This window comes from Budorcas taxicolor, chromosome X (assembly GCF_023091745.1).
Source record: "Budorcas taxicolor isolate Tak-1 chromosome X, Takin1.1, whole genome shotgun sequence".
Lineage (NCBI taxonomy): Eukaryota > Metazoa > Chordata > Mammalia > Artiodactyla > Bovidae > Budorcas > Budorcas taxicolor.
The window spans coordinates 29,540,281-29,566,059 of record NC_068935.1 but is presented as its reverse complement, the minus strand read 5'-3'; the positions used below and the strand labels follow the sequence as shown (position 1 = coordinate 29,566,059).

At 50.3% G+C, this 25,779-nt stretch overlaps 1 protein-coding gene across 1 annotated transcript; it reads left to right on the top strand.

Annotated features, from left to right (window-relative positions):
* The first annotated feature begins 339 nt into the window (after positions 1 to 339).
* Positions 340 to 25,114, top strand: XPNPEP2 (X-prolyl aminopeptidase 2). Its single transcript, XM_052663700.1, has 21 exons — positions 340 to 388; positions 3,433 to 3,503; positions 4,801 to 4,911; positions 6,033 to 6,096; positions 6,915 to 7,019; positions 7,222 to 7,308; positions 8,330 to 8,476; positions 11,128 to 11,229; positions 11,879 to 11,960; positions 12,243 to 12,438; positions 13,211 to 13,300; positions 15,007 to 15,116; positions 15,819 to 15,896; positions 16,967 to 17,038; positions 19,268 to 19,328; positions 20,544 to 20,613; positions 21,058 to 21,162; positions 21,598 to 21,657; positions 21,919 to 21,995; positions 24,557 to 24,646; positions 24,920 to 25,114. Exons 1-21 carry the CDS (start codon positions 340 to 342, stop codon positions 25,112 to 25,114), a joined length of 2,022 nt encoding a protein of 673 aa, XP_052519660.1.
* The last annotated feature ends 665 nt before the right edge of the window (positions 25,115 to 25,779 follow it).

The window sequence follows — 25,779 nt, the reverse complement described above, 5'->3', positions numbered from 1 at the left end:
GGGAGAAGCAGGCTGATTGAGACCAGCTGCCGCTCCTCTGTCTCAGATCTTTGGACTCTGCCCGGGGCGGGCTCTTACCCTATTCTGGATGACTGGGAGCCAACAGAGGCTGCCTGGGGCAGTTGAGTCTTCTCCACCCAGCCCGACTCCTGGAATCCTCAGAAACGAAAGACCAGAGGAAGACTCTCCATCCACCAGCTGGACACCTCCTCCCCATTGCCAGCCCCCACCCTCTGGCTGCTGCTGCCCCGGAAAGACCTGGAGGAAGAGGCCAAGGAAACAGCCTTGTCCACTTTCCCTTGACCCTACATCCACCCAGCACCAGCATCTGAAGACCCCATGGCCTGGGCTCGCTGGGGTAGCCACCCCTGGCTTGTCCTCCTCTGTGGTATGTGCACCCTGGCCTCCCCGCTCTGGGCTCAGAAAGGGTTGGCATGAAGGCTGGGCCCAGGTTGTCTCTCTTTTCTTGATTCCTCTCTCTGTCTTGAGCAAGAGGAACCCCAGGACAGTCCTGGGGACCCTCAAGACCCATCTCAAGTCTGGTTTGGCCCCTTTCCATTCCCACCTGTTAAAGAAAAAATGATTCTGGCACTTGTTGAAAGAGTAAGGAAGATTTTATTCAAAACTATTGCAATAAGACTATTGGACTTAGAGTCCAACTACGAGACTTCCTTGGTGGCTCAGACAGTAAAGCGTCTGCCTATGATGCGGGAGACCTGGGTTCAATCCCTGGGTCGGGAAGATCTCCTGGAGAAAGAAATGGCACCCCCCTCCAGTATTCTTGCCTAGAAAATCCCATGGATGGAGGAGCCTGGTAGGCTACAGTCCATGGGGTTGCAAAGAGTAGGACACAGCTGAGCAACTTCACTTTTACTTTACTGCAATAAGCTAAAAGTTAGTCACTCAGTCGTGTCCAGCACTTTGCGACCGTAGCAAGAATACTGGAATTCCTTCTCCAGGGGGTCTTCCCAACCCAGGGGTCGAACCTGGGTGTCCTGCATTGCAGGCGGATTCTTTACTGTCTGAGTCACCAGAAAGGCCCTAAATTGTTAATCGCTCAGTCCTGTCTGACTCTTTACGACCCCATGGACTGTAGCCCGCCAGGCTCCTCTGTACGTGGATTTCTCCCAGCAAGAATACTGCAGTGGGTTGCCATTTTCTTCTCCAGGGGATCTCCCTGACCCAGGGATCAAACCCAAGTCTCCTGAATTGCAGGCAGATTCTTTACCCACTGAGCTAGCAAGGAAACCCTCTACTGCAATAGGGGCACTGCAATAGGGGACAAAGGGCTCAACTCTGAAAACAGTAAAGATGGATGAGAACTTCTTGAGCAGAGTGAGAGGGTCAGTGGATGTAAAACTACAAAGAGGAGACATCAAGGGTGAAGCGATTTTTACTAAATTGACTTCATAGGATTCTTGCTAAAGGCGGGGTGATGAGATATCAAGGGTGGGAGATGAGGAATTTGATCAGATTTCAAGGCTGATAAGATACAAAAGGTGAGTGATTCTCTCTAAAGTGACTTACCAGGATTCTTGCTAAGGCTGCTGCATGCAGGCTCAGTAAGGACACGATGGAGGTGGAACTCCAGACCTAATGGAGGAGACGGCTTGGAGGAGCCTGACTACAGTTTGGTCTTTGTCACCATTATGGTGCCCTGTTCGTTCTCTTTGTTCACAGTCAAGTGCCCAGCTCAACATCCTCCACATCCACTCCATGCTGACCTTATGAAGGCCTCCTTCCCTTTGCTCTGTGGCAGCAGGTCCCTGCTCATTCATTCAGTACCCAGCTCCTGACACCTCCCCAGTGCCAGGGACCACAGGTTGCAGAGCTGGCCCTTGTGAGCCACAGCCCAGGCCTCAGACAACAGTAATTGGGGTGTCCAGAGGGACACAGGTTGGCTGTGTCTTGCTTCTTATGTAGGTGTTTTAGCCTCATTATTTTGCCAGATCTGCTCCTATGGAAACAAGTATTCACTTTCTGAAATCAACAGGGCGGGTCTCATCTCCTCCTTGAGTTTATGTGACTGAGAGAGACAGCCAGGTGTGGCACTGACAGTGTTAGAACCCAGGTGTACTAATTCTGTACTCAGAAAGGATTCCCCCAAAACATGGGGGGCTGGAGGGAAGGCCTATCAGAGACCACTGGACTTTCAGAGTGTGAAGGCCCAGAGCCTGCAGGAGCTAGCCCAGGACCTGGCACACAGCAGGCACTTAGGAAATGTTTGCTTCATGAATACTGGGCGACTCTTCTTGGAACACACCAAATTTGTGGCAGAGCCTCAAGTAAGTATATAAGGAAGTGTTAGTCACTCAGTTGTGCCCAACTCTTTGCAACCCCTCGGACTACAGCCCACCAGGCTCCTCTATCCATGAAATTTTCCAGGCAAGGATATTGGAGTGGGTTGCTATTTCCTTCTCCCGGGGATGTCCCCAACCCAGTGATCGAACCTGGGTCTCCTGCACTGCGGCAGATTGTTTACTGACTGAGCTACAAGGGAAGCTGGTGGCAGAGCCTCAAATGGAAACTAAGTCTCCATACATTCTGTCCCTTCTGGGACACTTCCATGGTTGGCTCTTTTGTACTCAGATGGCCCAGTTTCAAATTCCTGCTCTGCCACAGACTCACTGTGGCAAAACTTGGGTGAGTAACTAAACATATCTGGGCTTCGACTTCCTCCTCTGTAGAAAGCAGACAATAAGACCCAACTCACAGGGTTGTTGCAAGTATCAGATGATATATAGAGTTGGCCAAAAAGTTCATTCAGGTTTCTTTGTTACAGCAGATGGGGCTGTAATCTAATACTATATAGATAAGTAGCAGAGTTCGGTGTCTAGCACACAGTAGGAGCTCTCTAAATGCTAACCCACCTTACCCCACCAGGGGACGATGTCAGCCTGGGATTGCTTGTCTTCTGTGGCCTGGAATGAGCCGCAGTGATTTAGAGTGTAAGAAATGGTATAAGTGGGCCTTGAATTTAAGTAAACCTAATATATGTATAATTTGATTTATAGAAGGGTAAAGCGAAGGTGGGGTGATTATTTAGTGAGATCCTCTAGAGCATTTAAGGGAAAATCTGATTACAAAAATTTAATTTACACACAACTTTTCCAGTTTGGTAGACCCTAAAAAGACCCAATTAGATTAGAAGGGAAAAATTGATTTAATGAGCACTAAAACCCATCCAAAGGTGGCAATCACTTGTCAATGAAACAGGTTTCTTTGATTGTGACCCAGGGTGCCATGCAATTCAGCCTGATTTCCTATGAAATGTGATTATTTTTATCCTCAAGTAGAGTTGGACAGCATCTCAGTGCTACAAAGGATGGCGGCTCTGCTGGGGTTCAGAGGGGGGGTTGAGGGAACATGTCCCCCTGCTGTCTAGGACCTATATGGTCTCCGAGTGACCCTGGATTTTTCTCCGGTTTCTAGCTTATGCCTGGGGCCACCCAAAGTCACTGGACCAGAGAGAAGATGTGAGAAACTGTTCCATCAGCCCTCCGGTGAGGCCCTCCCTTCGCCCCGCCCCACCGCTCCCACCTTCCTGCCCATCCCCCACGGGCCCAGCTGCTAGCCTCGCCCTCTGCCAGCCTTCCTCCCGATTTCCGGACTCAGGGGCCACAGTTTCTGATTAACCTCCCCCGGGGCGGGCGGCTCATTCTCAGGTGTCTGACATCCGCCCCATTCCGCCCTCTCAACCATTCCCGCGGCAGGCTATCGCCTTCCCTCCAGGCCTGGGCCTGGGCAGCCCCTGGGAGAGGGAGGGGGTGGGAGGAGGGGCGGTAAGGAGGCGAGAGGCCCCTAGCTAGCCTAAAGGCGAGGCAGAGGCCAGCCGGAAGGGAGGAAAGAAAACAATTCTGGAGGAACTGGGAGGAGGGCGGAAGACCGAGGGCTAGAAGAGCCAGCGGAAGGTCAAGAAAGGGAGGCCTCGGGTGTGAAGACTGGTGAGAAGGCCCAGCACATTGGAGCTGAACGGTCGTCAGCTCCTACTTGGAGACCAGAGCAGTTCTTTCCACAGCTAGATGAGAGTGCGAAAGAGCTGCCTGGGCAGGAGCAGCCCAGACGTGAGGGCTCATGGGCCTGCCAGCAGGTCACTACAGTCTCAAGACATGGGACACGTGTGCGTGCCGTGCCTGCTGTATGTGACCCGTGGGGCAGGCAGGTCGGTGGGCACTTTAATATTACAACCAACACGGATGTGTCCTTGAGTAGAAAGCAAAACCAAACAGAAAACCCACAGTTTTTAAGATCAAATAACCCTTAACAAGGTAGGGCTGCCAGGTGAAATACAGGACAGCCCAATTACATCTGATTTGCAGATAGTGAATCATGTTTTTAATATAAATATGCCCAAATAGCACATGGGACTTCCTTATACTAAAGCATGATTCACTGTTGACCTGAAATTCAAATGTGACTGGGTGAACATCCTGTATGTTTATTTGCTAAACTGGTATCCAAAGAGGGACCATCCCCTGGCCTGGCCCAGTGCCAGGGCTCAGACCCCTACAGTTCTTAACCGCCCCTGCCCACCTCAGGTCTCATCACTGTCACAGAAAGTCCCTCTCCAAACTTGTAAACACCTCTATCCAGGCACCTTAATCTAGAATAATCCATAACATCCGCTGCTGCCCCATCTCTGGCCAGGCTGGCCCAGCCTATGCACCCCCAACCCCTACCTAAAGGGAGGCTGGAGGCCCCTGCATCCATCGTTTTCTCAAAGCAGTGTGTGTGTGTGTGTGTGTGTGTGTGTGTGTGTGTGTGTGTGTGTGTGTGTCTTGTCTTCCTGTCACCTGTCAGTACCTTCCAGTTACTGCGGTCAATACCACAGCGCAGCTCGCAGCCCTCCGCCAGCAGATGTACATCCATAATCTCTCTGCCTACATCATCCCCGACACGGATGCCCATATGGTGAGGGATGACTCCTCCCCCCAACCCCCACCCTCTGTGCTACCCAGGCCACAAACAGGACTGTTGAGACTCAGAAGATGGAAGACAGAGAAAAGGTTTGACAGGCAAAGGAAAGGAAGTGGGGAACCTGGACACGGGTGTTTTAGGGCAACTGAAAACAATGTATTCCTTTACATAGGACAGAAGACATTGCCCAGTTTCCTTGACCTCAGGCCATGAAACTATAAACAACTTCAGAACAATTTTGATCAGTTCCTAGATGGTGGATCCAGAATAAATGTTTAGGATATCCCTGCCCTAGGAGGTTAGAATATAGGCTGGAAATTGAATTAGAGGAACCCTGAGATGCCTTCTGGCTCAGCCCTTCCCATCAGCTGATGGATGGAGTGCTGAAATGATCACACGTCCAAGAGTATGAGGTACAGGCTGGAAGAGGGGGAGTAGTCAGGGAAGATGCTTGTCTGAACCAGAGCTGCCCACCCATCCCACTCTTGCCCACCCTGGCTCAGCCTCCACCCCATTCACCCTGCCAGCACCAACCCAGTTGGAAGAGAAGGCATTTTTAGTGTCAATGCCATTACTTGAATTAGTTTCCCCACCTGCTGAAAAGGGCTAAGAAGCTTAGGTAAGGATCTGAACTTCTCAGAGCCTCAGTTTTCTCTACTGCAAAATGGGAATAATGAGATCTGTCTCCAAGAATTATGGGGACCAAAATGCAGTAATGTGTAAAGCTCTCTGCAGAAGTTATTTATGATAGACCCATTCTACTGTGCTAGACTGGGGAGGAGGACAACTGCAGGGGAGAACCAGTAGAACAAAAAGGCATGATCCCAACTGTAGAGAATTTGCATCCCGGCTGGGGAGACAAAACTTCTTGGCAAAACAATCCAGTGCAGGACTGTGGGGTTTCGATGCCAAGAAATACAGTTGTTCAAAGGACGGGAAGATCCTGAGAGCTGGGGGAGTTCCAGAGGGCTTCCTGGAAGAGGTGTCCAGTGAGCTCAGGCTTGTAGGACTGATTGATTCTGACTAGACAGAAACAACTGGGATGTGGTTGGGGGCCTTCCAGGTGGGGTGTGACTCCATGAAGGAGACTAATGACAGTGTTGTTGATTTCCTAGAGCGAGTACATTGGTGAATATGACCAGAGGCGTGCATGGATTACAGGCTTTACAGGGTCTGCAGGTAACAGCTATTACCTGCCCCTCATTGCTTCTGTTGGGAGACCAAGAGTGGTCAGAGAGGCCCTAGTGTGACTAATTCTTAGCAGCCAGGACCCCAGGATTTAGTGTCCAGAGGCCCCTGCTACTCTCTCTGTCTCCCCTCCATCACTCCTAAAGGGGTCACCAGGGCACATCTTAAAGCCGACCAGCCACACTTCTGCACGAGGCAAATGGCCCTCCTGACTTCTTTCCTGTGCTCACAGCCTCGGCCACAGCCAGGCCCAGCCTCACACTCCCTGGGCTCCATTTCTGGGTCAGTTGCTACCTCTATATCTAGCCACTGATTTCTTTCACCCGATGGCTCATTTGGGGGCAAAGTTTTACTTTGCTGGTCCCTTTATGGACAGCATCACCTCACGTGATCCAATGAGACACAAACATAGAGACCCTTTCTAGGGTACTGGTTTCGGAATTGGCCTCTCACCCTGATCCTGGCTCCTTGAGTGAAACCTAAGCTTCCCTTACTGATGCTTAAACATCCCTGCCCTGGGCTTCTAGCTGCCTGACTTGCCTACCACTGGTCCTTCTTCTCTTTGCCAAAGTCACCAGGTTTGGCTTCTTTGCCTGTCCTCAGCAAGGCCCCTGGATTAGTGTCCACATCAGCCTTCCCCCCAACACTCTCTTTAACATTTCCTGGCTCACTTCCTTTCAAGGGAGGAGAGAAACTCTTTCTAGAGGCCCCTTGTGACACTGTCAGAGACTACCGCATCACACATGTGCTAACTAAAGCCATGCTCTGCACTGTCCCCCTCCCCTCCAAGAGTCTCTGTTCTGCCCCAGGAGTCGCGGTGGTGACCATGGGGAAAGCCTCTCTCTGGACCGATAGCCGCTACTGGACCCAGGCTGAGCGGCAGATGGACTGCAACTGGGAGCTTCATAAGGAAGGTAGGAGACTCCTGGGGAAGGTACAGGTGAGGGGGTGCCTGCAAGGCCATTCTGGGCTGCTGTGAGGAGCTTGGGAAATTTGGAGCCATCCCTAACCTTAGAGACGGATATCATGGAGGACAGACCTGACAGGACTGTCACAGACAGAAGCCTGGCTGGAGGGCTGTGGTAACCTCAATGTACCTTCTTGTCTTTCTCTCAGTTGGCACCACTCCCATCGTCACCTGGCTCCTCACTGAGATTCCTGTTGGAGCACGTGTGGGCGTCGACCCCTTCCTCTTCTCCATCAGTACGTTCTTCCCTCAGTTCCAGTGTGTGTCTACACACCAGCGAGGGAGACTCAGGCCCTCGGGATGTAAAGAAACCCATCCTGGCAGAAGGAGGGGCAGGGGGACTCTAAAAATAGAATGTTTGAACTTGTGGTTGCAGAGTATTTTGCAACAAGGCTGTATTCCGGGATTGTGTAATGAAAAGACATTTAAAAGAATAGAGTTTTTTAAAAGTCAGGAGTGCAGAGACCCAAACTAGAAGATTCAGGGAGTTGTTAAGACCTAATCAATGAGTAGGCTAAGATGGTCTTCAACCTAGAACCATCCTCTGTACCCTGGGACTCTACTGATCGGGGCACTAGAATCACTTGAGAGCCCTCTTCTGGAAGGCAGCTTGGAAGCGTTGGAGGAGTTGGAGGGTTTCTGAGTAAAGAAGCACAGTCCCTGGGACTTCTCTGGTAGTTCAGTGGTTAAGACTCTGCACTTCCACTGCAAGAGGCATGAGTTCAATCCCTGGTCTGGGAACTAAGATCCTGCATGGTGTGTGGCATGGCCAGAAAATAAATAAAAAGAAGAAGCAGCACAGTCCTCTCTTCTCCCCTCTAGGAACATGGCTCCTTGAGCCCTGGTGCCCCCACCACTGGCCAGCCTGCCCCCAAAGGTGGCGTCCTCATGAATATGTAGTGGAAGGCTCCCACTTCAGACCTGGTTTCTCCGCCAGCCTTTCCAGTGGCCTGAACCTCAGCATTCCTTTGGGCTGTGGCATGCAGACAGGACCGAAAAGAGGGCCCCACAGCCATTGACACTTAAAAAGATGAGCTTAGCCAGCTGACTGTGGACAGCATTAGGGTGGGCTCAGGACAACTGAGCTTTGAAAAGTGAAGGAAGAAGGTGAAAGGGCAGAGCTCAGAAGGTTCAGACTGCTTGGACAGGCTCTGGCAGCCAGGCTACAGGAGTGGAATGAGAGACAGAGGGGACAAGAGCTAACTTTGCCTTAGTCACAATTTTTCCTGAAGTCTAAACTCCTTCCTGTCTCTGTAGACTCCTGGGAGAGTTATGCCAAGGCCCTACAAGTCTCTGACAGAGAGCTGCTGTCCGTCCCCGTCAACCTTGTGGACCTGGTGTGGGGGTCAGAGAGGCCTCCAGTGCCAAGTGAGCCCATTTATGCCCTGCAGGAGGCTTTCACAGGTAATTTCCTACGCTCGTCCTCTTTCCCAGCTTGAAGCAGCACCGACCCGCAGTGCTGCTCCTTTGGCTGAAAAATTCATCCCAAGAGGTTCCAAAGCAATGGTTTCATGTGCACCTTTCATGCAGGTTTCTAGGCCCCCTCTCCCCAGAGAATCTGAATCAGAGGGTCCTCAGACCATACTTAGAAAATGCTGGAATAAAGAGTGTTACGATTTAAAGCGGGAGGAAACAAGGGAGTCAGAGAATGATGAAAAAATCCCTACCCCTTTGCAGAGAGAAAAAAACATGAGTTGCTTCTCTGGTAGCGAAGACTGCTTTGTATTGAATCATTCAGACCTTGACTTCTGGCCCTCCTGTGATGAGGAATTCAGATGTAAGATGGCTGGGGTCAGATGGGCTGGTGTGGACAAAGCAAGCATAAACTAAACTCAAGGTCAATCTGTGGCACAGATTAAGATTCAAGTTTTGGCCAAACCACAAAGGAAAGTTAACTGACCCCCTAAAGTTCTAACATCAAAAATCTTGACCCCACTGACACCATCTAAATATGTCATAAGAGAACAGTATGCTCTATGATTCTTGTAAGTAGTAACTAAGCTCCTGACCGGACCCAGGCTGCTGATTATGAATCAGTGTCTTGACCACCACCACTCCCTACCTTCCTAGGAATTCTGATACAAGCCCTTGACTTGGATTCCTGGGAACATTGGGCAATCTGAGAGGCCCATTTCCATACACAGGTCTATGTACACTTCTTGTTTGGAAAGGAATCTGGAAAACAGGAGAGAAATTTCAAAATTTTGGGTCTGATGAAACAAGTCACAATTGGGTCCAATTTTCTTTATCCATTCTGATGTAACTTGCAGAATCTTTCTGCTGCTTGACACAGTTTTTAAAGAAACCTGCTATCCAAGACAGTTCCATCATAAATAAAACTCATCCCATTCAGATAAGGAAGGCTGCAGTTCCATCAGGAAGAGGAGGGGATAAAGAGGGAAAACCTTCCAGGCGCTGGGAAAGAATTCACATGGGTTTTATCACTTCCCACAAGTGAAAGGAAACCAAGCCATTGCAGGCTGCTAGTCTTCAAGGAAAGGCCACGCAGAGCAAGAATTTGGCCTGGAAGCCCAAGAACAGAGTCTTTCTAAGCTTATAAGAGAGACTTTCTCTCCAGTCACTCACAGGTTTTAAAGGGGATGAAGTAAAGAGCATGAAAAGTAGTTACTCAAAGATACCTCTGTGTATCGAGCCATTGAAGTTGCCTTTCATTTGTTGTCTCGAAAATGTATCACATCCATGAACCTTGAAAACATCATTCTAAGTGAAAGAAGCCAGCGAAAGCCCCATGTTGTATGATTCCATCTGGCTAAAATATCCAGCATAGGCAAGTCCGTGGAGACAGAAAGCAGATCAGTGGTTGCTGGAGCTGGGGGGAGAAACGAATGAGAGGGACAGCTGGAGGGCAGGGTTTCCTTTTGGGATGATGAGAATGTTCTGGAATTAGTGGTGGTGGTTGCACAATCTCGTGAATGTTCTTAAAGGCACTGAGTTGTGCACTTTAAAATGGTTAAAATGATACATTTCATGGTATGTGTATTTTACCACAGTAAAATAGAATCAACCTTAAAAAACAGTATTACACCCAAAGCTTTGGTTCTTGTTGAATAGTTTTACCTGTTTGCATAAAGATTTTTTTAAATTGAATTATGTTATTTATGCTAATCTCCAAGCCCAGCTAGAACTCTTCATGCTTATGATCTTCTGCCAGCAAATTCCTGGCCCTGCAGAGGGGCAGACTCTTTAGAGGGATTGCAGGGAGCAAGAAAAAAAGATGAAAACCAAAGTCTTAGAACCAGTATACAAGCATCTCCAAAAGGACAGGTCTGTGACACAGAGTTTAAGGACAAGGTGGAGACTAACAAAGTTAGCAAGGTCATCCAATGTCTGTACCAGTAAGAGTGCAAGCCATGTAGTCAAACAGACCTGGGGTCAAGTCTCAGTTCCACCCCTTGCCAGCTATGAAAAACCATAGATAAATCACTTTACCTCTCTAAAGCCTCAATTTCCTTATCTGTAAAATGGGCCAAGTAAGGATTAAAACAATGTACACAGAGTGTTTAGCTCAGACCCAAGTGGCTTTAGTAAGTGCTGGGGTTACCACAGAGAAGAGGATTAAACATGGGCAAGCCCTATCCGTTTGCTCTTCACCTCAGGCTGCTCTGCTGATCTCTCTTCTGCATGCCTATTTATTACTCAGAAAGTTATACTGGACTTTCTATATGGCAAGACACCATTCTATATACATTACAAATCTTAGTTAATTCGACCCTCACAACAACTCTATTGAGGTAGACACTATTATTATAACCCATCTCCATTTTACAGATGTGTAAAATAGGGCACAGAGCAATTAAGTAATTTTCCCAAGATCACCCAGCAAGTAATCACAGAGCTGGAATTTGAACCCAAACAGTCTGGATCAAGAGCCCCATGTCCTTACTGACTACACAAGTAAGAGTCTGATTAAAGAAAGGGTTCTATTGCTTTTTAAAGGAATGGAGAACGATTGCCCTAAAGGGAGCCCTCTCAGGAACAGAGTGGCAAAGAGAAGGTAGGTCACTCATGCTTTCTTTGGGCTCTTTCATTTCCAGGGAGCACCTGGCAGGAGAAAGTAGGTGGCATCCGCAGCCAGATGCAGAAGCATCTTGAGGCCCCAACTGCTGTCCTTCTATCTGCACTGGATGAGACAGCCTGTGAGTATAGATCTGTGGGTACAGGGAGGGCCTGGCTTGCCCAGGAACCCCTAAGCTTCCTGGGCCCTGCAGCAATGACCATGTACCTGTGGGTTCTGAGAGCTCTTTGGCCTTGACCTGTAGGAACTGAGGTGAGGGCAGTAGCTTATGCCTACCCAGTAAGGAAACCAGGAAGCCCCATGTGATCTGGGGCCAGCCCACGGGCCACTGGAGGACCAGGCGACCAAAGCAGTAGAGGTTGTTGTCTCATGAAGGGGAGGAGGCCCAGCAAACACCTCTTACCACCTGGCCATGAGTCCAGGGCGCTCACACGCCCAGCTTTAGCACGCCATGCAGCCCCACTCTGTCCCAGCATGGCTCAGCGCTTCTCACCCGACCCCGGCTCTGGGCTGGAAGCCCACTGACACCCTGCACAGACTATTGGCTGGGTATATGCTTTTCCTGGGAGAAAGAGTCCTTAGAGCTCATTAGTGCTTCAAAGACCCGCCCCTCTCCAGAAAGACTGAGAAACATTCAGGGGTAGAGGATGCGGGTAGGCATGCTGCTGGGGATCTTTGGGGGCCAAAGCAGCCAAGAGGGTAAAAGGTGCCATTTGCAATTGCCTCAAGCAGGTCAGCTTCAGCTAGGCCCCATCAATTCTCTTCCCCAGGGCTCTTCAACCTGCGTGGCAGTGACATCCCTTATAATCCCTTCTTCTATTCCTACACATTGCTCACCGACTCCTCCATCAGGTAGGACTTGTCCTTGGCTTGAGGTCATTGACTTCCTCCAACCCCTCACAGCCCTGACCTGCAGCCTTCCCAGAAGTGAGGTGCCTGCCCCTGCCGGACCCTCTAGGAAGCCTCTGATCACCTTTTCCTGACCCCTTTGACCTTTGTTCCTACATACTCCAAATCTGGCCTGCACAGTTGCCTGGTGCGGGCCACCTCTGACCTCCAGGAACACAGGGCCTCTGGTCTTTTGCATTGCCCTTAGAGACTTCTGGGCCCTGCTGGTCTTCCCTGTCCACCCAGGTTATTTGCAAACAAGAGTCGCTTTAGCTCTGAGACCTTGCAGTACCTGAACTCTGGCTGCACCGGTTCCCTGTGTGTGCAAGTCGAAGACTACAGCCAAGTCTCTGGCAGTGTCCAGGCTTACGCCTCAGGAGACGTGAAGATCTGGATCGGGACCAGCTATACTTCATATGGGCTCTATGAATTGATACCCAAGGTGGGTTTGCCAGGCCCCAGCTCATGCCAGGCACCATCCCGCTACCCCCACCAAGAGCCCCGATAAGTCTCAATCTAACAGGGAAAGGGGGAGGGCCCCTTGTCCATTCTGGCAGTTGGTCAGTCAGCAGTGGTGCAGTGAGTCTCCTTCTAGGCCTCCCTGGAAAGAGACAGGAGAAGCAGCAGCAGGACATTGTCCACAGAGATCCCAGACATTGTCACAGAGGCTGGGGGAGCAGAGGCTCTGAGGTCGCCAGATGAGAGGCGGAGAACCGACTGTGCCAGGACCTTGGATGAGTGACTTCGTCAGTCCAGGCCTCTGCTTCCTCACCTGTAAAGTGGCACTAAGAGTTACAACCTCAAAAGAATTGCTCTGAGGAGCTTAAAAGGAGACAGTGCATATAAAGCCCAGTGCCTGCAGCAGGGCAGGCTCTCAGTAAGTGGCAGTTGTTATGATACGAGATGTGCAGGAAATAGACTTGTCCGAACAGCCCACAACTGGCAAGGGCCAGGCTTGCATCCATCCCAGAGCACTGTGGGGATCCAGGACCAGGGAGGGAGGAGGAAGCAAGGGAGGGAGGGAGAGAGGGAAGGTTAGGCTGGACAGAGAAGACAAGGAAAGCCCTGCATAGTCAGAAAGCACACACAGGAAGGGCACTGCCACTCCAGGAAACGGCAGCTCTCATCTCAGCCAGGATTTCCTGCTAATCCTTTTCAAACCCCACCATGCCCTAGACAGGGCTCCCAGACCATCTCCTCTCTGCTCCTCACAGGAGAAGCTCCTAGAAGACACCTACTCCCCAGTGATGGTAACCAAGGCGGTGAAAAACAGCAAGGAGCAAACCCTCCTCAGGGCCAGTCACGTAAGTCCATGGGCAGGCAGACACACAGGCCTCTGGGGCACTCCCAGTCTGATGGGTTAGAAAGGAGACCATGCACGAGGAGCCTCAAGAAGGCCCTTAGTGAAACATAGACGTGAACACCAAACTCCTGGACACCCACTTATGCTCCACCCCCTCACTCACAGCTTGGTTCAGTGGTTTATAACCTGAGTCCCAGAGCTACAGTGTCTGAGTTCAAATCCTAGTTCCTCTAGCCACCTCCTAGCTGTGTGACCTTAGGTAAGTCACTTCACCTCTCTGGGCCTCAGTTACCTTCTCTGTAAAATGAGGATCATAGCTGTAACTATGTAACTATCATAGCAGCAAAGGATTGTTATGATAATTAAAGATATATCTCTCTCTACATTATATAGTATAAATAAATAATATGTTTAAATATATTAATTATAATACATAATATAAATATATACAACATGTACATGCTTAATCACTCAGTTGGGTCTGACTCTTCGTGACTCCTTGAACTGTAGCCCACCAGGCAAGAATACTGGAGTAGGTTGTCATTTCCTCTTCCAGGGGATCTTCCTGACCCAAGGATTGAACCTGCATCTCTTGCATCTCCTGCATTGGCAGGCAGGTTCTTTACCACTGCACCACCTCAGAAGCCCTAAATATATACAGTATACACTCCAGTACTCTTGCCTGGAGAATCCCATGGAGGGAGGACCCTGGTAGGCTACAGTCCATGAGGTTGCAAAGAGTTGGACACAACTGAGCGACTTCACTTTTTCACTTTGTACATATTTGCATTTATATACATCTATGTATATGTGCAAAATATACCTATAAATATATAATAATTATGTAAATATGATACTTATATAATAATTATAGAGTTCTATGTGTATAAATACAGTTATATATTTATATATATTAAATATATATATAGCTTTTAATACCGCCACCTGGCACACTCCAAGTCTTAAATATGTTAGCTTTTATAATTTCTTCACCCTGGGGAGAAGATGGTTTGCCCCTTTGGATGCTGCTGCTGCTGCTAAGTCGCTTCAGTCGTGTCTGACTCTGTGCTACGCCATAGACAGAGGCCCACCAGGCTCCCCCATCCCTGGGATTCTCCAGGCAAGAATACTGGAGTGGGTTGCCATTTCCTTCTCCAATGAGTGAAAATGAAAAGTGAAAAGGAAGTCGCTCAGTCATGTCTGACTCCTAGCGACCCCATGGACTGCAGCCCACCAGGATATTCCTGTTAAAACTGGGATATGTTGCCTCATTTTTAAAAACTTTTCTTGTAGAAAATGTTAAGCATGTACAAAAGTAGAGGAAATAGCTTAGTGATCCCCGTCACTATCATCCAGCTTTGATAATCATCAACTCAAGGCCAATCTCATTTCCTCTACAACCCCACAGTCATTACCTCCACTCCCCATCCTCTGCTGCTGGATGATTTTAAAGCAAATGCCATCTATCACATTGTTTCTTCTAGCAACATTTCAGTATCTCTGACAAGTCAAGAACTCTTTTTAAAACATGACCATACTCTGATCATGTATATAGACATGAATACGAATCCCTTAATAGTATCACATGGCCAGTTAAACCCTCACGTTTTTACAGCTCAGCTCCCAGAGCAGTCACCACATCTCCTGCATCCTGGAGCCCCAACTGAGACCGTTCCTCAGTCTGCCTTTCTGCTTGTCCTGCTCCAGGTGCGGGATGCTGTGGCTGTGATCCGCTACTTGGTCTGGCTGGAGAAGAATGTGCCTCAAGGCACCGTGGATGAGTTCTCTGGGGCAGAACAACTGGAGAAGTTCCGAGGGTGAATGACCACAGCCATCCTTTTCGGCTGACTAAGTGTGGGAATGGGGGCAGGGAGGGGAGCCTGGTCTCCTTACTTACTGGGGAAGGAAGACCCTCCTTGTATTTGAGGGCTCTCTGGAATAAGGAGTGACAGGTTCTTGAGTGGTCGGGAAGCTGGGCAGGGGTATTGGATGACGTTCCCCAACACTGCTGAGAGCTGGATACCTAGAAGGGCCACAACCCAACAGCGCCCCCTAGTGTCTGCTTCAGGCACGGGCCTCTGAGGAGAGGCCGGCTCAGGCCAGTAGGACCTTGGACCACTTGAGAATATCAGGCTGAGGAGGGAGGTTCCCTGAGGGCATACTTAGCCCAAAATGCTGCTCCTGGGCTGGGGGAGTTTTCAGATACAGGGAGCTAGGTTTCTTCACACTTGCTTTACTAGGAACTCAACGTTGGGACACAAAGCTTTGGTTTCCCCATCTGTAAAATGGAGGTGGAGGAGGAATAATTGGTGTCTGCAGTCTCTCCTTCTCTGACCTTGAGTGGTCTATAAGTGACAGGTCAGGGCTTGGGAAAGGACAGGAGGTGGGACTGGGAAAGCCAAATGGAGCCTGGCCAAGGGAGAAGCAAACATGACTTTTCACTTGCCTTTGCTAGCTCTCCTGGGCCCAGCCTAGTCCCTGAGCCCATTCATTGACCATTCCTGCCTTGTCCTTTCCAGAGAGGAGGAGTTCTTCTCTGGATCCAGTTTTGAAACCATCTCTGCAAGTGGCCTGAATGCTGCCCTGGCCCACTACAGGTACTTCAGGAGGAAGAATTTTCTAGGGCCCTGTGGAGGACTTGAGTCCACATTTAAGCTTTGAGGTCTTTAGCACTGTGGGAGCTGGGGCTGGGGAATTAGAGCCTAGTCAGGTGTTGGGAGTCTCCTTTGAATTAAGACTTGAGTAATTTCACTGCCCAGGAGGCTGGGACTTTATGAGCACTTAGGGCAGAAGGATCTGGAAGGCAGATGGTGGGACTGCTGCTGGATGTTTTTCCTTTGCTTCCTGTGAGTTATTTAATTCTCAAAGCTCACAAGCACGTGGGGAAGAAGGGCCCATTCACTGTCCCTGAACCAACCAAGGTGGCCCCCAGATATAGGCTGGGCAGATGTTTGGCTCCATAGCAAACAAACACCTGCAGCCAGCCTGATGAAACTGGGGAAGGGGAGTGATCAAGCTCACCAGATGCCTCTGGCTGGCAAGGGCAAAACTGGGAGAGGGCAGAGACCCTCCAGTGGTTGGCCTAGCCTATCCCAGTCTTCCTTCTCCTGGTGGCCCCAAGCCTTCAGCTGCCTTGGCCCAGCCCCCTCTCCCTACTAGAGAGGAGCATGGTAGGAATTCCTCAGCTCTACCAACTGCTGCTCTCCAGCCTCACCCTTGAGTTCCCTCCCTTCCTGTGCCCTGGTTTCTTGGGGCCGTCTGCTCCTAGAGGCAGCAGGAAGTTAGAGAAAGCCCTAGACTGAGCATCTGGGTCCAGGCCCAGTTCCCTCATGGCTTTCCTGAGGGGCCTCCTGATGTAAAAGATGGCTGGACTGGGTGCTCGCTAAGGCCTCCTCATCTCCCACATTCAGGGCTCTTTCCTTTCTCCCTCCCTGGAGACCAGGGCCTGGCCTGGGGAGATGTAGGATACACAGATGTGTGCTGAGGACATTAGCAGCAGAAGTTCATTAATCTTCCAGGGCCCTTTGGGAGATGATGATGTCCCCAAGGGAGTTAGCTGAAAAGCCAACCCACAGGGAGGAAGGGGTTCCTCTGCTTCCACTCAGGACCCCTCCCTACCTAGCTCAGTGTTAGGCTGCTCCTTTCTCAGCATCTCTGCCCTTCCCAGCCCCACCAAAGAGCTGCACCGCAAGCTGTCCTCAGACGAGATATATCTGCTGGATTCTGGGGGACAATATTGGTATGTACTCCACCTCACCCCCGCCCTGGCCCGGCTGTGTCAGCTCAGACAAGAGCCAGCCAAAGGTTTCCCTTCCTGGGCGTGGATTCTGCATCTGAGAAAGGAGAGGCCTGGATTGAATTGCTTAAGTAGCCTGTCCATTTTCACACGTGGGAATCCCTGCCCGGTGGGCAACCGACAGAGGCCAAAAGTGCGGCTGCCCACAGATGCCTAAAAATCAGGAAAAGACTCCCCTTGTACAAGTAAAAGGTTTTTTTAAGCCCGAACATTATTACACAGTCCCAACTGCCCTGCTTGACTGTGCAAAAAGTATGCCCATATTCTCACCCAAATACCCTGGACACAACCTGCATGGCGTGACAGCATAGTGCACGCCCCCACCCCGCCCCTCACTGCGTGCTTGGTGAGGTGACCGCATCATGTGGAGTGGGGGCAGGATCGGACCTTCAAGAGAAGCAGGCAGGTGAGTGACGCAGCGTCAGAGGACAGCCAGCAGCAGAGCTGGGACAAGGCACTACCATCAGCATGGGATATGTTTGTGAGTAGACGTGTGTGTGTTCTGAGTATGTGCATGGCCACAGATAGGGTTATGTGGGAGGGCACTGTCCCCTGCTCCAGGACTCCACAATCTGCGTGTCTACTTGTGTGCTCTCATTGAAATTAGTATATACCCATTTGGTGAGTGGCATTTTTTAAGATATGTTACTTTTGTACAGTGCACAACCTGAACACCTAGACATGATAGCCATGCGGGCTAAGTCGATTCAGTCATGTCTGACTCTTTGTAACCACATGGACTGTAGCCCACCAGGCTCCTCTGTCCATGGGATTCTGCAGGCAAGAATACTGGCATGGGCTGCCATATCCTCCTCCAGAGGATCTTCCTGACCCAGGGATCGAACTCACATCTCTTATGTCTCCTGCATTGACAGATGGGTTCTTTAACACTAGCACTACCTGGGAAGCCCCGTTATGGAATACTGGAGTAGGTTGCCATGCCCTCCTCCAGGGGATCTTCCCAGCTCACGAATCGAACCCAGGTCCCCTGCATGGCAGGCGGATTCTTTTCCAGCTGAGCTACCAGGGAAGCCCACGATAACCATGAGAATAGGCTAAGCCCATTCCTTCCAAATGTATGACCAATCACACAGGAGCTGAGTTGAAATGGGCTGGAGGATTTTCCCTTCTCATCTGGGAAGCAGTTGGACTCTGGGAAACTTGGGGGAAAGGAAGGGATGTGCTGAACTGATGCAAGAGCCAGGAATCGTTTCCCATCCTCTATCCTGTGGTGAATGTGCTAATGACAAAGGCCCTTCACTGGGAGCCAGCCTGGCGGGCGTTCAGCCTACCAGCCCTTGCAGTCACCAGTATGGCGCAGTGCAGACTTGAGATGGCTGATGTGCAAAGGGGAAGTGAATTCTCGGTGTGTTGCTGGATTGGGGCGTGCTCAAGCAGGGTGAGGCCAGGGAAACGGTCACCTCACTTCCTCTTCTCTCCTTCTGAAGAAGTCAGCCACATCCTGTGACCTGCTCCCAAGCTGGAGTCCCAAAGGCCCTGGGACCATTCCCCACTTCCCTGGGGGCGGGGGTGGCCACAGGGGCCATTCTGGGGCAACGACTGCAGGTGGTGGTTGGCAGTCAGACTGTTTGCCTTCTGGCAGCTTCGGTTCACTGAGCAAATCCCTGGGGCAGATTCATGTTTACAATGGAGAGAACTGTATAAAGCCACTGCTTGAGCCAGGCCCGGCCTCCGTGAGGCCAGCGAGGGAGAGTTGTCTCGTCGATGAAATGGGGATAATGAGGTTTGTTCTGCATCCCTCATTCTGTAAATAGTAAATAAGTGTATGAATGTGTGACAGTGTTATGATCTCTCAGTTTCCCCATCTGTAAGAGTGGGACAATCCCTTCCTGCCTCACAGGAAGCCTGGAGGGAGCATTTCTTTTAGAGCCAAACTGGCCCAAGGAAACTTTTGGTCAAAATGGGTGGGATTGGGGTGGAGGATGTATGTGGGGACTCAGGATTCCTGACGACTTTGCAGAGCTCCTTCAGATGCACATGCTGAGGATGGGGACTGCATCATGGCTGCCATCTTCTTCCCTTGGCCTCCTTCCCCACCGCCATCCCAGTCCTGCCACTCAAACCCCAGTGGTGAACACTCCAGAAGAACAGGGCCACGATCCCTACCCCAAAGTGTTCACCTGAGCTGGACCTGATGATTGTCCTCCACAGGGATGGGACAACAGACGTCACCAGGACAGTCCACTGGGGCACCCCCTCAGCTTTCCAAAAGGTAGGCATCAGACCAGATTTCCCTGCCTATGCTCACCCAAGGAACACCCAAGCAACCACTCCTGCAAGAGCCATTTGATTATATAGAGTCTGAAACTGAAGCCCAGGGAGGTTAAGTAGTTCACCATAGGTCACACAGCAAATTAGTACCAGGAAACCCAGTGCCCCGGACTACTTCCCCAGAGATACTTCAGGCCCCTGGTAGGGCCTCAGCCGAAGCTTATCATCATCCCATTTCAGAAACTCAATGAACAAAGATTTATTTAGTGCAGTCTGTGCTGAGCAGAAAGGAAGAAGACAGGCATTCCATTCCAGGGGAAAAAAAACTGGCACCAGCACAGTCTCAGAGGTGGAAAGGGACTTCACTGTTCAGGAAACAATGAGGGCTGGTCCGCTGGGGGTAAGTGTGGGGACACGGTCTGTGCACCTCTGGGACCACATTCGTGCATTCAGCAGGTGAACTGTGGCTCAGACATTGTACTTGAAACAGAGACAGAGAAAACAAACACTGGTCAGGCCTCCAGGAGCTCAGTTTAGCGGATAGATCCAGTGCCCCGGGCTGTCACGCTCAAGATGACAAGCCCTGTGTGTGTGGGGGGGGGGTGGGTGGTGAAGGGGACTCGCCACATCACCACAGGGAGTGACTGGGAGAAGATGCCTCCCTCTCTCTTTCCACGAGGTAACAGCCCCAACAGAGCAAGGCTGGCCTGCCCATTATCAGGCCTCAACTTAATCATAAGGCCGTAAGAAAACTCAAGTGTGATCATGATAAGGGCAGAGGGGCGCTGACCTCTATTTGACCCATTTACTTTGTTGAGAGCACCCTACACGCACAAGTCTACCCACTCCTCCCAACGACCTGAGCTGGTACTATGATCATCCCATTACAGACCACGAAACTGAGGCACAAAGAAGCTCAAAACACTTGATCAAGGTCAAGTTTGTGAGTGGCCATGTTAGGATTCTAGCCCAGGGAGTTTGCCTTCTAAACCCTTACTGTCGCAGCCTCAGCTCACCCCCCACCTAGACAAGCCAAGGGAACCACGTGGACCAAGCCCCAGCTTTGGGCAGGTGCCCCTCAGCCTCCTTTGGCCGTCTTCCGGAACCTGTGTGCCCACACACAAGCATGCATGGGTCCCCCCGTATCCCCCTGGGCCCACATATGAGTTTTTAGCCACTCAGGCTTCATGCACATTTGTCACCTTCTCTCCATCAGGAGGCATACACCCGCGTGTTGATAGGAAATATTGACCTGTCCAGACTTGTCTTCCCAGCTGCTACTTCAGGTGGGTTTTGGAAACCAGGCTGGACCCAGAGCCTCAGGCCCTGATTCCACTGCAGCCAGACCCTGGGAGGCCAGTGGGGCAGGGGTTAGGTCATCACCCCTTCCACTGTATAGATCCAGTCCAGCCCAGAGAGAGAAAGCCACTTGCCCAAGATCACACAGAGGGTTAGTGGGAGAGCCAGGCCTTGAGCTCAGAGGCAGGGGTGTTCAGTGTGCTGCAGGAATCATGGGAGGATTCTGGGAGGAAGCAGGTGTCTTAACACATGGGGAGGTCCAGATAACGGGTACAACATAGAATAGACTGGAGACAGGGCATGCCTACCTGCCTCTCGGTCCCCTCTCCTCATGCACCATCCTGGTGGTTAGTCTTGGAAGAGTTAGCCAGAAGGGGCAAAGCCAATACTGTGGCGTCCAGCCAATTGACTGGAGGTTGTCTCTCTTCCAGGACGAATGGTGGAGGCCTTTGCCCGCAAAGCCTTGTGGGATGTTGGGCTCAATTATGGTCACGGGACAGGCCACGGCATTGGCAACTTCCTATGTGTGCACGAGTGTAGGTATCTCTTTGGCACTCTCCTGCAGTCCCCCCTCTTATGAGAGAGGCAGAGTATTTCACAGGTATGGAAAGGACTGGGACCCGTGGAGGGGCAGTGACCCAGGCCAGGGGACCCAGCTGGTGGGAAGTTGGTGCTCCACAGGGTAAGTGAGAAATGCTGGCAGTTGGCCATTCCAACTGGCATCCAGGACGGGTCCAGAAAGAAGAGAGGCAGGTCAAGACACAGTGGCTGACTGGCCCAGACCCCAGAGAAATAAAAGCCAGAGCCAACCAGTCACTGGTAGACGAGGATGGTGGATGCATGCTGCTGGGGGTATCCAGTTACCTGCTCTTTCCCAGAACCTGCCAGATGCCATGGAGCCTGCTAGATGCCATGCTGGCGAGTGCAGGAGAGCTGACGCTGGCCTTGCCTCTCCCTCTCTCCCTTTGCAGGGCCAGTGGGATTCCAGTCCAGCAACATTGCCATGGCCAAGGGCATGTTCACTTCCATTGGTACAGTTCTCGGACTCCTCCACGACTTCATTCTAGCAAATGCCAGCCTTCAGGGAGCACAATCCCACACAGGCCCGCCCAGACTCCACTGCTGTACTCCCTCACCCACCTCCCCAGTCCCAAATAGGCTGTCCCACCATAACACCAAGCCCCTCCTAACATCTAGCAAGTGGTGGGACTGCCACTCCTCATTCAGTACAGGAAACCTGGGCTTGGGTCTTCCCCCTACCTAATGTCACCAGCATCTCTTCTGTCTCCCAGAACCTGGCTACTATCTGGATGGAGAATTTGGGATCCGTCTGGAAGATGTGGCCCTTGTGGTAGAAGCAAAGACCAAGGTAAAGACAGGCTGGAGGGGTAGACAGCATGGCAGGGACTTTGGGCTGCATCGGGGGTGAGGAAGGTCAAAGGAGAACTCAGTGTATGGGCATGAATTTCTTTAGAGTCTTCCTTAGCACCAGAATAATTCCATAAAACAGTTTCTCAAACCTGTTTGCACATTAGAATATTTGAATCATCTAGAGTTGTTGTTTTTTTTTTTTCAAGCCAATGCCCAGGTCTCACTCTGAACCAAATGAATCAGTAGCGCTGCCCTAAATCATTGGTTCTCCATGCACATAATAAGCACCAGGGGAGCTTGTTAGTTATAAAGATTCTGTATAATAACAACCAAGAAGATAAAATACCTAGATATAAACTTTAAAAGACTTATGTGCAGAAAATCTCTACTGAGGGACATTAAAAAAAGATTTAAGTAAACGGTGCTCTCTGGAAATAAGCCTCAATATTATGAAGATGTCATTTCTCCCTAAATTAATCTACAAATTCAAGACAACCGCAATTTCAACGTTAACTGGATGCTTTTGTAACTTCACAAAATGATGGTAAAGTTTATTTGTAAAGATAAACATACAAAGATAGCTCAGTAGCTAGGATAATCTGGAAAAGAACAATAAGGGAAACTAGCTCTTGCAGATACTAGCCCACACTACAAAGCTGCCATCACTAAAACAGTAAGACAGCAGAGATGGGAAAGACGGATGGAACAGTGAGACAGAATAGTTAGTCCAGGAATAGACCCTCTAATTTCCATCAAACGAGATGGGAATTTAGTTTACTATAAAGCTGTTGCCTCAAAACAGTCAAGAAGAGAGATTGTTTGATCATTGGGCAGAGGAGACAAATGGCTAATCATTTGGTTGGGGGAATTAAACTGAAGAACCTCGTTGTTACTCTAAAAAAAATTGCAAATGGATCAAGGTTTAAAGGTGAAACCATAAAAGATCTAGAAGAAAACCTATATGAATTCATTAATAATCCCAGGGCAGAAAGGGGCCTTTATAACTCTGACTCAGTTAAAGAACGTCTATATGGGAACAATGCCAAAATGAGGTCAAAAGATGTATGGTAAGTATAGCACATATATCTGAAAAAGGGGGGATGTCCTTCTTTTACCACAAGCTTTTAAAAAATCAGTAAGACCAGGCTTCCCTTGTGGCTCAGCTGGTAAAGAATCCACCTGCAATGCGGGAGACCTGGGTTTGATCCCTGGGTTGGGAAAATCCCCTGGAAAAAGGAAAGGCTTCCCTGGTGGTGCAGAAGTTAAAGCGTCTGCCTGCAATGTGGGAGACCTGGGTTCAATCCCTGGGTCGGGAAGATCCCCTGGAGAAGGAAGTGGCACCCCACTCCAGTACTTTTGCCTGGAGAATCCCTTGGATGGAGGAGCCTGGTGGGCTACAGTCCACGGGTCGCAAAGAGTCAGACACAACTTAGCGACTTAAAAAAAATTAGTAAGACCAAAGTAAGGAAGACAGAAAAAATGATTAAAAGACATAAAAAGGCAATTAACTAAAATCAACACAGATGGCCCATAAATTCAAAAAGATGCTCAACTTTATTGTTAAAAAGATATAAATCAAAGTGACAATGGAGTACCACCTGATTGACAAAAGCAAAAGACTTTGATGATACCCAGTGCTTGTGAGTTTGTGGGGACAAGGACACTCTCATACGTTGCTTGGGTAGGTACAAATACCTACAAACTTTCAGGAAGGCAGTTTGATAATATCTATCAAAATTTATACTAAAAGTGCCTGTACTTTTTGTCTCTGCCTTCCCACTGCCAGATGTGTACCTTCTGGCTATAGTCCCAAAATGCCACTTTTGTATAAAGATGTTTATATGATGATGTTGATTGTAGCATTCACAGTAATAGTTTAAAAAAATGGAAACAGCCCAAATATCCATCATTGGTTAAATAAATTATCATCCACATACTATGGGCCCTTAAAAAGAAGGAGGTAGACCTTCCTGTGCTAATATGGAGCACTCTCCTAAGTTTACTGTGGGGGGCAGGGACAGAGTTGGGGAAGGTGCAGGAAAGTGTATAGTAGGATCCATTATGCTTGAATTTTTTTTAGAATATACTTGTATATATATTATATATGCCAAAAATGTTTTCAGGAAAGAAACCGGGCAAGGAGGAATCTTTTCATTTTTATTGAGTCTCTTTTTGTAGTTTGAATTTTCTAAGCACATACATGCAAGAGCTCTCTGGGAGATGGGAATTATGGGCTATTTCTTCTTCTTTATGCTTATCTTCATAGATACATCAATTGATAGAAACAGAGATACGGACAGACAGAGAGAGAGATGTAGAGATGGAAATTAGATCTCTACATCTGAGAAACATAGGCCTAAGTCTAAACTTCAGGAATCATGAGGGAAGCACCAAAGGCAGGTGGCTAAGTGGTGGACACAGGGGTGGTCAAGGGCACTGTGGGGGCTCAGGCTTGACAAGGCCAGTTCCCTGTGCCCCGGGCTTCTGGGTGGAGTGTTCTCTCTCTCCGTCTAGCCTTGCTCACTTCCTGCTTTCCTCCTTTACCTGTGGGTCCCCCAGTACCCAGGGACCTACCTGACCTTTGAAGTGGTGTCCTTGGTGCCCTACGATCGGAACCTCATTGATGTTAGCCTGCTGTCCTCTGAGCAGGTGAGCGGGCACCCCTTGGCGCTGTCTATCTCGAGCCCTCAAGCCAGTGACTGCCTTCTCCCTGGCCCTGGCCCTCTCTTGCCTCTGTTCCCCCTACCCTAAGACCCTCTGCCCCTTCCCTCACTTTGGGAGGGTCCACACGAGTGGCATCTATAGGCTCACACTGGGCATCCCTCCCCTGCTCACCTGAGGATGGTTGGGGACCTGGGCCAAGCTGGCACCAAGCTCCCACACCTTGGCCTGTGAAGCCCTCACCCCTCCTATGTCTTGCAGCTCCAGTACCTGAACCGCTACTACCAAATCATCCGTGAGAAGGTGGGCCCGGAGCTGCAGCGCCGCCAGCTTCAGGAGGAGTTCTCCTGGCTACAGCGGCACACAGAGCCCCTGACTGCCAGGGCGGCACCCACCGCCTCCTTGGCCCCTCTGGTGACAGTCTCTGCTCTCGCTATCCTAGGCTGGAGTGTCTAGTGTCTGAGACTCCCCTCCTGACCCTCTCACTCAACTCCCCTCACCCCACAATACCCATGCCCCAAGAGCCCCCGCCAACCCATTGCCTAGAAACCGCTGCCCTCCGCCTCCTCCTCCGGAACCAAGCCCTAGGGGTGTGGGGCTTCTTGGTCACTGTCAGCACCTCCCCCAACCCCTTCTCCGCCCTACACTCCGACCTTCAGGCTGGGACATTCACCCTCAGCTCCCAACCCCTAGCCCCTGGATACAAGAGCCGGGTGGTCCCCTTTCCTCCTATGAATCCAGCAGACCAGCCACTGACTTGGCAGACCCACCTCCTCCCCCGCTTCAAAAGATCAATACAAGATAGCACCCTACCTCCCAGGAGCTCCAAGACCCTGTGAGAGTCCCACTCTGTCACACCTGCTGGATACAGCCTGACATACACTGGCTCCTGACTTGTGGGTATTCCTGCACCCTTGAGGCCGCTTCTGGCCTCCTGCCCTGGCCCTGACCCTGCAGTGGCCTCCTGGCTGCAGTCCACAGGCTGAAGGAACAATTGCTGCCTCCAGGCTGCTGCGCCCCTGGAGGGAGAGGAAGAGATGGCGGCTGAGGCCTTTGGCTGTGTTACTGCCACTCCAGGGTCAGACAGACCAGCCCCTCTCCCCACCCATGTGTAAGCCCAT

Bases quoted from the DNA above. Each gene is read 5' to 3' on its own strand.
- XPNPEP2 (XM_052663700.1), top strand. From the start codon at position 340: ATGGCCTGGGCTCGCTGGGGTAGCCACCCCTGGCTTGTCCTCCTCTGT. The intron at 7,020-7,221 runs GTAGGAGACTCC...TCTTTCTCTCAG, and splicing joins CTGGGAGCTTCATAAGGAAG to TTGGCACCACTCCCATCGTC. The intron at 8,477-11,127 runs GTAATTTCCTAC...TTTCATTTCCAG, and splicing joins CCTGCAGGAGGCTTTCACAG to GGAGCACCTGGCAGGAGAAA.